The sequence below is a fragment of the Peromyscus maniculatus genome, chromosome 19, assembly GCF_049852395.1.
Source record: "Peromyscus maniculatus bairdii isolate BWxNUB_F1_BW_parent chromosome 19, HU_Pman_BW_mat_3.1, whole genome shotgun sequence".
NCBI lineage: Eukaryota > Metazoa > Chordata > Mammalia > Rodentia > Cricetidae > Peromyscus > Peromyscus maniculatus.
Genome location: NC_134870.1, coordinates 24,686,708 through 24,702,587, shown reverse-complemented (window position 1 = coordinate 24,702,587; position 15,880 = coordinate 24,686,708). Strand labels below are relative to the sequence as shown.

General features: G+C 46.5%; 1 protein-coding gene across 2 annotated transcripts in view; it reads right to left on the bottom strand.

Moving 5' to 3' along the window:
* Kdm3b (lysine demethylase 3B) overlaps positions 1 to 12,786 on the bottom strand; it is a 61,768-nt gene extending 48,982 nt beyond the window's left edge. For both annotated transcript variants that reach the window (XM_076554964.1, XM_076554965.1), the window contains exon 1: positions 12,560 to 12,786. In XM_076554964.1, coding sequence (XP_076411079.1) covers positions 12,560 to 12,754 — 195 coding nt within the window. In that variant the 5' untranslated portion in view covers positions 12,755 to 12,786. The remainder of the gene's footprint in view (positions 1 to 12,559) is intronic.
* Positions 12,787 to 15,880: the final 3,094 nt, after the last annotated feature.

Sequence of the window (15,880 nt, the reverse complement as noted above, 5' to 3'; positions counted from 1 at the left end):
TAAAATAAAAAAATATATTTCTATTTTTATTTATGTGGGGCTCTCCTGCATTTGTGCATGCATGGGTACATGTGGTTAATTAACTCTGATAATGTGTCTTATGAGTGCAGATGCCTATAGAGTCCAGAAAGGACATCAGAACCCCTGGAGCTGGAGTGGTTGTGAGCCGCCTGATGTGGATGCTGGGAACTGAACTTAGGTCCTCCCCAAGAGTGGGACAGGCTCTTAACACTGAATCATCTCTGCAGCCTTTTTTTTTTTTTTTTTTTTTTTAAGTTTAGAGACAAGGTTTCTCTCTACAGCCCTGACTATCCCGGAACTTGTACTATATACCAGCCCGGTCTTTAACTGATGAAATCTGCATTCCTGCCTCTGCCTCCTGACCGCTGGGATTAAAGGCATGCGCCACCACACCCAGACCAGTCTCCCTTGTTTCTAACGTACATTTGAACATTTTCACAAAGTTATCAATACTCTCTGGCAGCTACTAAAATCCACTACACCCTTTGTTATATGACTTTGCATTTTGTTTTGAGACAGGATCTCATGGAGCCCAGCTGGCCTTACACCCACTACCTACTCAAGGCAGGCTTTGAACATTATCTTCTCGTCTCTATCTACATCGTGCTGGTGTTACAGGCGTGTGTGTGCCAGCACACTCAGCTTCACTTTTGCTTATGTTTTACTCTTTTTTTTTTTTTTTTTTTTTGGTTTTTCAAGACAGGGTTTCTCTTGTGTAGCTTTGCTCCTTTCCTGGAACTCACTTGGTAGCCCAGGCTGGCCTCGAACTCACAGAGATCCGCCTGGCTCTGCCTTCTGAGTGCTGAGATTAAAGGCGTGTGCCACCACCACCCGGCTATGTTTTACTCTTTTTAAAATTGCTTTTTTCTTCTTTGTATTTTGTTTTGTTCTTTTGATGGATGGATTATACTATTTATTCATTCTTTTTTTTTTTTACTATCCAGCTAAGAACAGTCCCTAGATGATTCTAAGTGTATGTTGTTTGTTCATAGAACTTGAAAGAACCATTGTTCTTCTAGTTTTAAAGTTAGCAGGGAAACATCGCAGAGTAAGTTTTGGAAAGGCAATGCCACCTGGCAAAATAAACCGTTTAAACTGAAAATCAAAGTGAAATTACAAAGTATCTTTTTATTTGTTTATTTGTTTACTATGTATAGTGTTCTGTCTGTATGTACCCCTGCCCGCCACAAGAGGGCACCAGATCTCATTCAGTTCGGTTGTGAGCCACCATGTGGCTGCCAGGAACTGAACTCAGGATGTCTGGAAGAGCAGCCAGTACTCTTGAAACTCTGAGCCATCTCTCCAGCCTTATAAAGTATCTTATAATTAATTAGATGACTAAAATACCACAGATACTATGGAATAAACACAAACAAGTGTTAAAAAGTGACATTTAATAGATTAATGTGAAGACTCCCAAGACATGGGGATAAAAGAAAGTTGCAGATGTTCCACACCAGGTAGTTAAAAGAAGGAGAACTGGGACAGAATGGGTTCCCATTTCCTTTCAGTAGCCGAGTCGTTAGTCTGGCCCCTAAGCCCCGCCTCCATCCACATCTGACTGCTGATTGGTGCAGTTCATAATTGCAATGGCTTGGCTATGCCTTGCCCAGGACTTTGACAACCCTTCTTCCTGTCTCCGGGCTCTTACATTCGATCTGTCCCCTCTTGCACTATGCTCTCAGGGCCTCAAGGGGGGTGGTATGAATGTTGTTTAGGGCTGAGCACTCAGCCCTCAGTCACTCTCAGGACCTTCACTGTAGCTCACTGACAAGAGAGGTTTCTCTGATTACAGCTGAGAGCACCATTTACCTGTGGACATAAACATCTGACTTTTATCAGATGCCTTTCTTCAATGAATGCATCATTTATTATTTAGGTAATTAATTTTAAAAGGAAAAATTAACTTTGGATTAGGCTTAAAAGATAAAATAAACTATGGAGTGAAGGAACTGTAAGACCATTTACAAAGAAATCAAGTTGAACAAACCCCAGTAAGATTACATGACTGTAAAGTAGTCAGAGAAATTAGAGAGAAGAGGAGCGGACTGCAATGAGCGTCACAGAGTAAAGGAAATAAAGGTCAGTTGCTAAGACTCTGGACTTCATGTTCCTCTTCCTATTTCTAATGTGAATTACGTGCAGTGTCACAGAACGGCAGAATATGTGGACAGCTGAAGTGAGTGATGAAGCATGACTACATGCTGCTATTCTCAATAACAATTTTCTCTTTACAGTTTATTTGAATTTCCAAGGATAACTTTCCATACCCACCTAATACCATGGCTATTAAATGGAATGCATTGGAGGTGACAGATAATCCGAATTAAAAATCAACATTAGGGAGGGGTTCGCACCCGACCCCCCCATGTTTCCACCCAGCCTCCTGGAGCCTCACTTCCTTTGCCTGTAAACAGGAACAAGGAGGGCCTCGGAGGACTGCCTGGAGGGTGGGCATCGTTCCCTAGGCAAGCTTGCTTCACTCACTGTCATGGCATAAGTTGGTACGACCTTTAAGGGACAAGTGTCGGGGATGGTGGTGTATGCCTGTAAACCCTCTAGTCTACCACTCCTGAGAGACCAAAGCAGCAGTGGGAGTTCCAGGCCAGCTTAGGCTGAGACCCTGCCTCAAACAAGACAAGAAAATGTAAAAATATATCAAAAATCTTGCATGTTAATAATCTGGGGATACCACTCCTGCAATGACCTTAATTACTCTAAATACAAAGAAGTCTACTCAAACCTTCTCGTTACCAAGGTAGGCATGGTGGGACATGCCTGTAACCTCAGCATTCAGGAGGCTGAGACAGGAGAAAGCTCCCATAACCTGTTGTAGCTACACAGACACCCTACCTAAAATACAAAAAACAAAAAAACCAAACCCTCCGTCCCCTACCTGCCTGGTGTTGGGATTATAAGCATCAGCCACACCTACGCCAGATTGGGGATGGAGCCCAGGACTTCATGCATGCTAGACAAGCGCTCTACTAACTGAGCGACATCCCTAGCCCGAGTTTTGTTGGAGCTGAGGTCAATACATGTATACTGAATTCACTATGGAGCGAAATCTGGACTGAATTTGAAACGATCCTTTTGCCCAGCTGTGAGGAACACACCACCACACCCAGTTTATCATTTTTCCCCCCTTTTGAGACCAGGTCTCAATTGGGCAGCCTCGGCTATCCTCACATTTTATAGAAATCTCTCTGCCTATCTTACTTATCTTTTTGAAATAACATCATGTTGCTTAGGCTAGTCAAAACAAAACATTTGCCGGGCAGTGGCGGTGCACACCTTTGATCCCAGCACTCAAGAGGCAGAGGCAGGAGGATCTCTGTGAGTTCGAGGCCAGCCTGGTCTACGGAGTGAGTTCCAGGACAGCCAGGGCTACACAGAGAGACCTTGTGAAAACCAAACCAAAATAAAACAAAAAAACAAAGCTGGGCACAATAGTTCACACCTTTAACCTTAGCACTTGGGGGGGGAGAGAGAGAGAGAGAGGGAGGGAGGGAGGGAGGGAGGGAGGGAGGAAGGAAGAGAAAGAAAGAAGGAAGGAAGGAAGGAAGGAAGGAAGGAAGGAAGGAAGGAAGGAGAGGGAGAAAAGAAAAATCTAAGCTCAAACTGGGTATACTGGTGCCTACCTGTAATCCCAACAATCGGGAAGCTAAGGTGGGTGAATTGTCAGGGTTTGCCTGGACTACATGCTAGGCTATCCTAAAAAGGGAGCAGGAACACAGCATGGACCACAGAAAGCACCAGCCGAGTAAAGGCCCACAAAGTGAGGGCTGCTTGCTGTAAAGACCCCTGAGCCACACCCCATTTTCCCTGTGTAATTCTTCACAAGGCACGAATCCTTCTTACCCTGAGCAGATGAGAAGATTTTCATCTCTAAAGGTATATCCTCCACTGTAAATTAATAACCTCACATATCGATTTTCAAATCAGTCTCCAGAGAATTTGGTTAGCGAGTCAGTCCCCTAGAGCCCCATTACCTACAAAGTCCCTAAAAATACGGCGCTTACCCTCCTGGAAAACTAAGAGGCCACAGCACTGAGTCACTACTACTTTTACCCATCTGGAGAACAAGAATAAAGGGCACTTCAGCACTGGGCATGCTGTGTTTTGGAGGGCTTAAAAGTCACCAACCTATCAAAGGCGGTGGAGAATTGAAGAGGAACAGGTGTCGAGTGTCCCCTGGGCCCAAGGCAGGAAAACCTACGGGCCCACCCACCACAGCTGGTGTTAAAAACACCCCCAGAAAATGTTCCTTATCTCCTGTTCCGGGTTTATTTGTGAAGGGGAGACTAAGTCAACCAGAACAAGCTAGGAGAACACACAAGTGCTTACAAGCTCTTGGCAGATGAGAACCGAGTGCTGTGGATGCCTGGTCAACAAATGGGCCGTTAAGAGGAAAGATTTAGCTTGGAGGGTAGGTAGCACACACCTACCCCCCAGGAGGGCAGCACACACCTACCCCACCAGGAGGGTAGCACACACCTACCCCACCAGGAGGGTAGCACACACCTACCCCACCAGGAGGGTAGCACACACCTACCCCCCAGGAGGGCAGCACACACCTACCCCACCAGGAGGGTAGCACACACCTACCCCACCAGGAGGGTAGCACACACCTACCCCACCAGGAGGGTAGCACACACCTACCCCCCAGGAGAGCAGCACACACCTACCCCCCAGGAGAGCAGCACACACCTACCCCACCAGGAGGGTAGCACACACCTACCCCCCAGGAGGATAGCACACACCTACCCCCCAGGAGGATAGCACACACCTACCCCCCAGGAGGGCAACACACACCTACCCCCCAGGAGAGCAGCACACACCTACCCCACCAGGCCAAGGCCAGCCTGGCTGGTTACAAAGTTCCAGACCAGTCAAGGACACATTCAATGCTCTGCTTTAAATACAAAAACAAAACCCAGCCAGGCATGGTGGGGCAGCATGGGGGGGAGGCAGGGGGAGGTTAGACGCAGGCCAGCTGCAGGCCAGCCAAGACTACAAAGTGAGACCCTGTCTCAAAAAGCCAACCAACCCAAACTGCAAACCCAGACCAAACCAGACAATGCAGGAAGAAGGAAAGCCCTGACTGTGTGAAGGACGGGAAGTCACTGCTGGACTGTGCGGTGGGGTGGACATGAGGAAAGCCCTGACTGTGTGAAGGACGGGAAGTCACTGCTGGACCGTGCGGTGGGGTGGGCATGCTGTCCAACTTTGAAACCATGGGCTGCAAAGACAGGGCCTTTAAACTGGGCAGCAGAGCACACCAGATATTTCAGCACTTGGGAAACTAAGGCAAGGGGTTCTCAAATTCCAGGCTATCCTGGGCTACACGGCAACATCTTTATTAGTTTATTTTGGTTTTGCTGGCCTACAACACACTATATAGCTCAGTGTGGCCTCAAATTCCTCCTCCTCAGGCCTCTGCTGGGATTGAAGCCATTCACCACTACCCTAGACAAAGCAAATGTTTCTTTAAAAATATGAACAGGGCCGGGCGGTGGTGGCGCACGCCTGCAATCCCAGCACTCGGGAGGCAGAGGCAGGTGGATCTCTGTGAGTTCGAGGCCAGCCTGGTCTACAAAGTGAGTTCCAGGAAAGGCGCAAAGCTACACAGAGAGACCCTGTCTCGAAAAACAAAAACAACGACATCATATATATATATATATATATGAGAACAGGAGCCAAGAGTGGTGATGCATTCTCTTAATCCCAGAACTCAGAGGCAGGATCTCTGTGGAGTCTAGGCCAGCTTGGTGTACACATCAAGTTCCTGGTCTACATACTGAGACCCTGTCTCAAAAAAAAAAAAAAAAAAAAAAGGGTAGAAGCCTGGTGGTGGTGGCGCAGGTCTTTAATCCCAGCAGGCGAATTTCTGAGTTCAAGGACAGCCAGGGCTACACAGAGGAACCCTGTCTCAAAAAACAAACAAACAAACAAACAAATAAACAAAAAGGAGCTCTGGAGTTAGGATGATAGGCATTCTTAGAGGGGATCCAATTAAACAGTACACAATCTTAGCGTTCGGATGAGCAGAATCTCATTTAAAGCTACTCTCCAAAAGTCTAAAAAGCATAGGCTTGCATCACCATGCCCAGTTTATCTAAAACTCCAAACTGGGCGTGGTGGCTCACACCTGAAAGGCAGAGGCAGGAGGATCTCAGCGTTTGAGGCCAGTCTGGCCTATAAGGAGTTCCAGGACAACCAAGGTGACACAGTGAGACTGTCTCAAAAACAATACAGCTCTCTAAACATATATTGGGGCTGTATTGGGGCTGGAGAGATGGCTCAGTGGTTAAGAGCACCGGCTGTTCTTCCAGAGGTCCTGAGTTCAATTCCCAGCAACCACATGGTGGCTCACAACCATCTGTAATGAGATCTGGTGCCCTCTTCTGACCTATAAGCATATGTGCAGATAAAACACTGAATACATAATAAATAAATCTTTAAACATATATTGATCCACAATATATTTTATTTACACATAGGCAAAACATACATTAACATAAAAATAAGTCCTAAAAGTGACAAAATGGGGGGCGGGACCATGACTGGGGTAGGGGGCAGAGGATAGCAGTAGGGGTGTGCTGCATGGGAGAGTACTTAGGAGAGTACTTAGGAGAGTACTTAGGCTTGACCTCCAGCATCAAACCACAAACTCTATTACAATCAGAGCTGACACTTCTAGAAGTAGGTAGAAAGTAGAAATAATAGTTTGTACACTGGAGAAACGTATGATCTTGGACCTGATTATAATGACATCATCTAGAGACACAGTGGGGAAGCAGGTATTTTATGGTTCACTCTCCCTACTCTGGCACAAAGAGAAAAGGTTGCTGTAAAAATACTAGGTGGCTTAGTATGGTGGCCCAGGCCTCTAATTCTAGTACTCCAGAGGTAGAGGCAAGTGCATCTCTGTGAGTCTGAAGTCAGCCTTATCTACATAGTGCCAGGTCAGCCAGTGATATAGTGAGACCCTGCATGAAAAAACAAAAAAACAAAACAAAACAAAAAACCACCGGGGGGGGGGGGGGGGGGGATACACTTTCTTTCATTCCTCATAGAAGACTTCCAACTTTCAGATACAAGTCATTGGTACTAGCCAGAACAATGCTACAATATAGATCTCAAATCATAACACAGGGAACATTTTAGAGCCATTCTTACCCTGAAACAGAAATGAAAGATTCAAAATTCAACATTAAGGCAGATACCCTTTAGTCCTTCTTGCAAGTCTGGAAAGCTGAGGCAGCTGTGATAGCCAAAACAAACTAATGCTACACTTAGAACAAAATTCAGTCCTACCACCCTGCAACAACAAAGGCTTTAGTCAACACATTGGTAGGACCACAACTGATTAGACAGTAGGAAAAAAGAAAAGGGCAAATCAGATTGCCTATTTTATAGCCAATGAAAAAACATCAGGTGAATGGAAGGTCCAAAGATTAAATAAAGCGAGTCAGGAGAGGTGGAAAATGCCTTTGATGCTAACTAGCACTTGAGTTCACCAGCCTGGTCTACAGAATGAGTTCCAAGCACACCATGGATCCATATATAGTGGGCATGTCTCAAAAAAGAAAAAAAAAAGAGGAAGCCAGGTGTTGGTGGCACACGCCTTTAATCCCAGCACTCAGGAGGCAGAGGCAGGCGGATCTCTGTGAGTTCAAGGCCAGCCTGGTCGACAGAGTAAGTTCCAGGACAGCCAGGGCTACACAGAGAAACCCTGTCTAGAAAAACAAAGAACAGACAAACAAAGTGAGAGAGAGAGAGAGAGACAGAGACAGAGACAGAGAGACAGAGCGCGAGCGCGAGCGCCAGCTGTCCAGAACTTGGGAGATAGAGGCGGGAAGAGTAGGAGCTCAAAGCTAGCCTGGATTACAATAAAGCACTGTCTCAAAAATACAGGAGACTAGAGAGATGTCTTAGAGTGCTGCTCTTACGGGACCTCAGTTAGGTTCTGGCATCCACAGAGAGTGGCTAAATAAACACCTGGAACTCTAGTTCCAGGGAATCTGATGCCCTCTTCTGGCCTCCCCTGGTACCCATAACCACTTGCCCTGAATTCCCCACAAATAAAATATTTTGAATGAATGAATGAATGGGGGTTAGGTTGGTTGGTAGAGTGCTTTCTTCCAAGCTCCAAGCACTTAAAACCAGATCTAGAGTTCTAAAGTTGCTTGTTTGGTGTATGGTTTTGTTTTTGTTTTGAGACAGGGTATTACTCTGTAGCCCAGGGTGGCCTTAAACTCATGTTGATCCTCCTGCTTCAGCCTCCCAAACACTGGGATTACAGGCATGATCTACTACCATCCTGTTAACATTTTTCCTGTAGAGCAAAGCAACATGCTTTGGACTAAGTCAAAAGAAAAATAGGCTGGGCAGTGATGACCCACGCCTTTAATCCTGGCACTTGGGAGGTAGGGACAGGTGGATCTCTGTGAGTTCGAGGCCAGCCTGGTCTACAAAGTGAGTTCTAGGACAGCCAAGGCTACACAGAAAAACTCTATCTCAAAAACAAACAAACAAAAAGTATATGATTATGATTACAATATACTACAGAGGTAATACAAGTTAATAACCAGCCTGGCAGTGGTGACACGCCTTTAATCCCAGCACTCAGGAGGCAGAGGCAGGTAGATCTCTGTGAGTTAAAAGCCAGCCTGGTCTACAAAGCAAGTTCCAGACCAGCCAGAGCTGTAACACAGAGAAATCCTGTTTTGAAAAGGGTTAATAATCATATAAAGAACTCAGAATAAAAAAATAATAATAACAACTCATTCCTCAAGAGAGCAAAAGATGCATAAATAGGAAGGAAGAGGAGGAAATACATCCAGATAAAGACTAGTAGTCATGAAAATGTTAGATACTATTTCTCACCTCCTAGACTGGCAACAATAAAGAGGAAGGAAAACAAGAACTACATCACTGTTTGTGAGACTATGAAACATCTTAATATGAGTGGAAAATAACCATGTATTACCTAATGAAATAAAAGTGCTTATACTCAACAATCTCACTCTTGGATGCCTAAAATACACAAAAGAAACATGGATCACAAAACAAAACACAAGGTATACTAAGGACAGATTAGTTTATTTAGTGCCCCTCCAAAGAAGACTTTAAATAAAGTGGATGTCCACCAAGAGAAAAAAGGAAATTACTAAATCATGGCACACTCATTCTATAAAATATGAAAGTTATAAAACTGATGAAGGTCTGGGAGTGTTGCTCAGTGGTACAGGCCCTACCTAGTATATACGGCTCCCGGGAGGGTTGAGGAGAGCTGGGAAGTGCTTACAGTATAGATGGCTAGTGATGTACAGCTGCCTTTAACTCCAGTTCCAGAGGATCAAACACCCTCTTCTGACCTCCTCAGGTACCAGGCATGCACACGGCACACATGCATATATGCAGGCAAAGACACCCGTACACAGAAAATGAAAGACGTGTTCTGGTGCTTTTTTTTTGCTTTTTTTTTTTTTGTAAAGAGCTGGTAGCAGATATTTTGTAGTTTAAAAAAAAAAAAGAGCCAGCCGCTGTAGAGAAGAGCTTTGCAGGTGTTACAGGTGTATTAAAGCCAGGGCCTGGGCACACACACTGCGTGTGCTCCAGCCCTACCCTCTTCCCACAGCTTTTGCATGTACGAGTATTTTTTCTTAAAGGACAAAACTATATTCTTCCTTGGTAAGGTGGAGCTGGCAGAGTCAAGATTGCTGTGCTCTCATGTCTAGAACTTCGTTTAACATTCTGTAAATAGTTGTACTTTTATAACCAAGAGGAAAATCCATGGTATTTTTGTCTGGGGATCTATATATGTAATGGTCTGAAAGACTCTGGAGCTTGGATGGACCAACAATTATTTAGGAACTCAACGTGTACAACTAGATTAAGAAATAAGATAAATGCAAAATCCACTGATCTTGCAACATATTAAACACACACAAAAGATCTATTTTGAACTACAAAGTCACACCCACTCTTACGACCCTCACCAACAAATTTCCAAAGAAATAGAGTATTGGTTTTCATTTTTTCCACATCATACCTTAAGGCAGCACATGGTATTGGTAATGAAATCAAAAAAGGTTCATTAAGTGTACCACCAATATACTCTGAAGTATTTCGGGGTCAAAAAGTATTTAGAAAGAGGGTATTAATGAAGCCTGAAATTGAGAAATGTGTTTTCAATCACTTCAGAAACTCATTCATCCAACCCTTAATTACTCATCCTTAACAGGGGGCGCCCTGCTATGCATTACTCAAAACCAAGCACGCCTGAAAACCTCTTACACATAACTGAAAGAAAATCTGCCCAATCACAGGACAGCTGCTGGCAAACTCCACCCTTGAGTACAGGAAGAACACTTTTGATTGGAAGATAGTTGTGTTTACTACAAGTGTGGTGCAAATTGGAAAGGTCCACATGCCCCGAGTCCAAAGACATTCTCGTCAATGAGAAAGCCAACAAAACGGCAAATCCAGATTCCTCACGAATCCCCGTCTTTAACAGAACTCCAATGTAACAGTAATTCTAGAACAGTTCTGCAAGAAGGTTAAAAAAAAAAAACCTTAAAGGCCCAGAGCTTTGCTGTGACTGCTCTCTTGTATATGTCCCTGGATAAAAGTACAAGACATGCACAAATATATTCAGCAAACCTACCTTTGCTTCCATATCACATTGTGCCATACAAGACCTCAACACCGTTGTAAGAACACCTTGCTTTTTTCCAAGAATCATTGCAAGTGTTTAGTTGGGTGGAAAATCCACTTCCACTGGCCAAGTGGTAAAATTATTAAGTATTTAGCCCTAGTAGGTGTCCAGCACTCAGTGTACTTCAAAAACCTCTGCCCTCACGGAGACCAACAAACAACAGAGCGAATGGGTAGCCATTTCAGGTGCAGAGCTCATTAGCTCAATTCATTTGATGGAGGAAACATGGGAACCACTATTCAAAGTACTGGGAAGTAAAATCTCAATCTAAAAGCCTGGAACGCCGATGCCTCAGGTATGCGCATATGGGTGGATCTCAAGAATGCTTTGCTTGGGGGGGGGGGCGATTAGTGAATCAAAGAAAACGCCACGATCCGACCTAAACCCATCTTTCCGTAGAAAGGGCAGAGGAATTTAGAGTGAAATTCCCGTCTTATTCACCACCCCGACTCCTTATTGTTGTGGTATCTAAATTCACTCCACAAAAGCTTCATAAATACCCTAACAAGGTTTCTTTATACATCCCAGAGAACGATCAAAGCAAGTAGATTTGAAGCAGAAGAGGTAAAGCTTGAGCCAGGAACAAGCCAAAAAAACAAAACCCAAAGGTTGCTTATCAGATAGAAAGACAGCCCAACACTTGAAGACTAGGAAGCAAAACGAGCAGCAGACAGCTACATTAATCCTAAATCTCACAAGATATGACCCTGTTTAGTGAATAAAATGTCTGCGGAATCAAGTTCATCAAGAATATTCACTTTCTGTTTACTGATCGATAGGTAATTCCAAAATACCCCTCCCGCCCATTTCTCATAGCTTTATCTCACCAGAGAAGCTAGGGGAGGGCCGCTATCAGAATGAGGAACTAAAGAGGCTTGACAAAACTCAAAAGGTAGCCTTTTGCCGCCACATTAGCAAAAATAAAAGCTCACGGTCTCGAATGCTACTTAACTTCGTACGGAACAACTTTCACGGTAAGATACACGGAGGCAAGCGGCCAAACCCTAATACAAAGTTTCAAAGCAAAACCTCTCTCAAGGTTAGGGGGGGAGTAACCGAGTGAGAAGCAAAAACGGCCACTCAGCAGCCTCACTCGGCTACTAGTACAGACCTCCAACTTATCAAAAAAAAGCTAAAACGGCAGCCCCTGTCCCCCAGAAGCGCCAAAAGAAGGGCGTTCGAAATCAGACCACAGAACTGGCCTTTCTGGGGACCGCCAGGCCGAGCCCTGCTCCAACAAGGAGGAAGTAAGTGCCAGATTAAAAAAATAAATAAATAAATAAATAAAAAGGAGCCCCGAGCAGCTCCAACTGCAGCCTCTGAGCCTCCCGCAACTCCCCACATTCCGGCCGCACTCAGGGCTCCCGGAGGAAGGGAAGCCGATGGGAGTCCCCCGAGACGGCCTGGGGACTCCAGGTCCGCGTCTTCTGGCCGAATTTTGCGGGAACCCGGGACCCCGGGGTTCGAGAGCCTGCTCTGAGGGCGTGTGTGTGTGTGTGTGGAGGGGGGGTGCGCTGAGCAGGGTCGCCCAGGAGGCGGGGCCTCCCGGCTAGCAGCAGCAGCAGCAGCAGCAGCTCCTCGCACCCCGGCCGCCCCCCAGGAGAAACTGGGGCGCGCACCCCGACGCGGAAGCCACGCCGGCCGGAGCCCGAGTGCCCAGGCGCCGAGGTGCCGGCGGGGGGCGCTCAGGAGAGCCGGGGGCGCGGAACTGGGTCACCCCCGCCTCGCCACCCCCCTCACAAAGGCCCCCGGGGAGGCCGCCCACAGGCCCCGCAGCCCCGGCCTCGCGTGCCTGCCTCGGCCGCCACTCACCGCTAGGTCCTGGGGCACCGCCCCGCTCATGGCCCGCACCGTGCCGGCTCGCCAGGCCCGAGTGCGCAGCGCAGGCCCGGGATCTCCGCTCACCGCCGCCGCCGCCGTGGGGGCCGAGGCCGAAGCTGAGGCCGCAGGGTCCGAGAACAGAAGCAACAGCCGCTTGCCCACCGGGGAGGCCGCCGCGTCCGCCATCGCCAGGGCCGGCCGGACCCGCGCTCCCGCCCGCCCGCCGCCTCCCACCACCTCCGCCGCCAAGCGCCCGATCCACCCGCAAGGCCTCCCTCCGCACCACCCGCGGCCGCCGCTCCCCCCCACCCCCCCAACAGCCACCACCAACCACCGGCGCCGCGCAGCGCCCCCCGTGGCCGGGAGCGGAGGCACAGCCAGGGCGGCGCACAGCGCCCCCAGCGCTCCGGAGCCGGGCAGCAGCTGTCAGCCCCTCGCAGCGCTCCGCCCCAACCTCCCCGGGGCCTGCAGTGCCCCCTGCGGCCGGGAGGGGAATTGCAAGTTCGGCTGGGGGGGGGAGGCGGAGAGGTGGGCGGGCCCTTCATTCCCCCTCCCCCCACATTAGCACCATCCCAGCCTTGCTCCAGTTCAGGTGGTCATGTGTTGAGGAGTTTACGCTTACTCTCCTCAGACAACACCAAAGACTTTTTAAGAGGGTGGGGAGATGAGGCAAGGTACCTAAAAGATGCATATTTTGAGCTAACCCCAATAACCCATTGATGATCTATCCTAAAACTGTTACCCTCCCTGTTACCCGTTAGGAAATATCCACCCCATTGATCCATATGGGACACTACCTTCCTTCTTATTGGCCCATCAGTAGTTCAGTACTTGATAGGTTCCTTTCCCATTGGCCAATGCGTAACATCCATTGGGTGTGATTATGATTTCCATTGGCTAAAGACGAATGTGCCTTTAACATCTTAGTGTTCTGCCTTGAACCCACAGAGCTTCTTTCCTTTTCCAGTGGACCAATGTTACTGTTTTTGAAGATTTTAGCCAGGTGTGGCGGTGGCACATGCTCTTAACTCCAACACTCTGGAGGCAGAGGCAGGCAGATTTCTGAGACTGGAGGCCAACTTGGTCTATCTAGGGAGATTTAGGCCAGCCAGAGTAACGTAGTGAGACCCTGTCTTAAAAAACAAACAAAAACCCTTTTACAGTAGTGTGTGTGTGTGTGTGTGTGTGTGTGTGTGTGTGTGTGTGTGTGTGTAGGCCACAAGAGGGTGCTAGATCCCTGGAACTGGATTTCAAAATAGTTGTCCTATGGGTGTTGGGAATTGAGCCCAGGTCTTATGCAACACCAAGAAACAGTAAGTGCTCTTAACCATGGAGCCATTTCCCTAGTGTCAGTTGGCCAATGTTATTAAGTCTAGATGTTACTCAGCTTGTAAGGAAATATGGGAGACCACCTAATTTAGTGGCATTTCATTTTACCATGGACATAATGGGGTTGCAGGCAAAGAAAGTACAGTAGCATGTATTAGAACTATTTCTGGCATGAGATACTCTGCCATCTCAGAAAAGGAGGTGGTACAGAGAGAAGATGCTGAGATTTGGGCTAGACTAATTCACACTATGCAATGGAGACCCTCCAGCATTTGTTGGTCATGTTCTACTACCTTGTTTCTAAGAGTCTCTTGAATACACAAAGTATATACAAACCCGAAAGAGAAACGGCCTAGTCCTAAACCATGCCTGCTGCTCTAAAAGTGCCTAGTTCCTCCCTTCATCTGTACAAAGCAGCTGTGACTACCTAGTTATCTCCTCTTCCACAACCTTGTCTGTACCTTTGACCTACTTTTTTTTTTTTTTTAAGCAAATACTGGGATGGGAGGTACCAACTACCAACTTTATACAGTACAAACTATCTAGGGAAATCTTTCTAGTACCAGCATCTGGAGCATCAAGGAAACAAAAATTTTCTCCCTATTCCTTCTGACCCTTTTTGGTTTTTTTATTGTCTTTTTTTTATTTTTTAAGGGTTTCACTATGTGTCCCAGGCTGACCTGGAGTCCACTATGTAGACCAGTCTGCCTCTGGGGTTAAAGGCACACCCCAACCCCTATTCTTTGTAACTTTTACTCTCCCATAGCAAACCTAAGGCCTGGACTGAGTCCTTAGTGCACACAGTCCGTAAATGATTCATGGAAGGAAAACCAGCGAATCCATACAGGACCTATCTGCCTACATCTTCGCTACCAAAGTAACTACTGAAGGTTTTTCCTCCTCTATGGAGCCTTAACCACTGCCCCAGTATCTGAGACTAGCTTTCCACAGCACCAGTGACAACTAGATTTCAGCTCAGGGATGGGATGGGCAAAGGAGAAATTCATCCAACAAATAAAATAGGTACTTTTTCATATGCCAAGAAATTTCCAAAGTGTTGAGTCCACAACACTGAATAAAACAATGCCCTGCCCTCACAAAATTTACACTTCTTTCCTATAAGAGGCTTCAGCAATGAAAGTGAGTAACACATTTGACCTCAGAGAAAACTAGAACCATAGAGCTGGGGGTATAGCTGAGTGAGAATATTCACCTAGCATGTACAAGCCTCTTGTGTTTTCGTCCTCAGCAACACACACACACACACACACACACACACACACACACACACACACACACACACACGAAAAAAAAAGAGATTTTAAAACCAACTATAAAACTAAAAAAAAAAAAAATAACAAAGGGCAATGTCCTTTCAGTTGTTCAAACTTTGCCAATAAAACAGTAATTATAAAGAGAGAGAAAGCGGAAATACAATTTCTTTAACCATGCGTCTGCCTTGGTCCATCTCCAAAGCCCCTCCTCCTTTATTTCCAGGGCAGGTGGCAACTCCCACTCTCTGGGGTTTATTTGCATCCAAAGGTTCCTGTGGCACGCAGGTCGCCAGGCCAGTCCTGCCCTGTGCTGTCATTGGCATTCCAAGATGAGTACCGCGATTTGAAGTAGAAAAGCAGGACATAAGGTAGGCACCTGACTCTCCCTGCAGCCTGGTAAAGCGAAAGGCAGAGGCCCTTGCTTGGCTAAAGTAGCTGTGTTTTTAGAAAAATGTTAACATAAGGAGAGGGGCAGAATAGAAAAGCCAAGACTTAAGCAACACTTTTTTTTCAGGAAACAATAGAAGCTTTAGGGAACATGTCCTTTTCTAGGACAATAGAGCTTTGCTGTTAGGATAATTTTGCAAACAAGATTTTTAAGATGAAGCTACCTAGGTCTTTGGAATCTGAGTTCTAACAACTAAGTTTTCATCTCTCCAGGATACAGCATGTAAAAACTCTTAGGAAGGGAGTCCTGTCTTCTCCCATC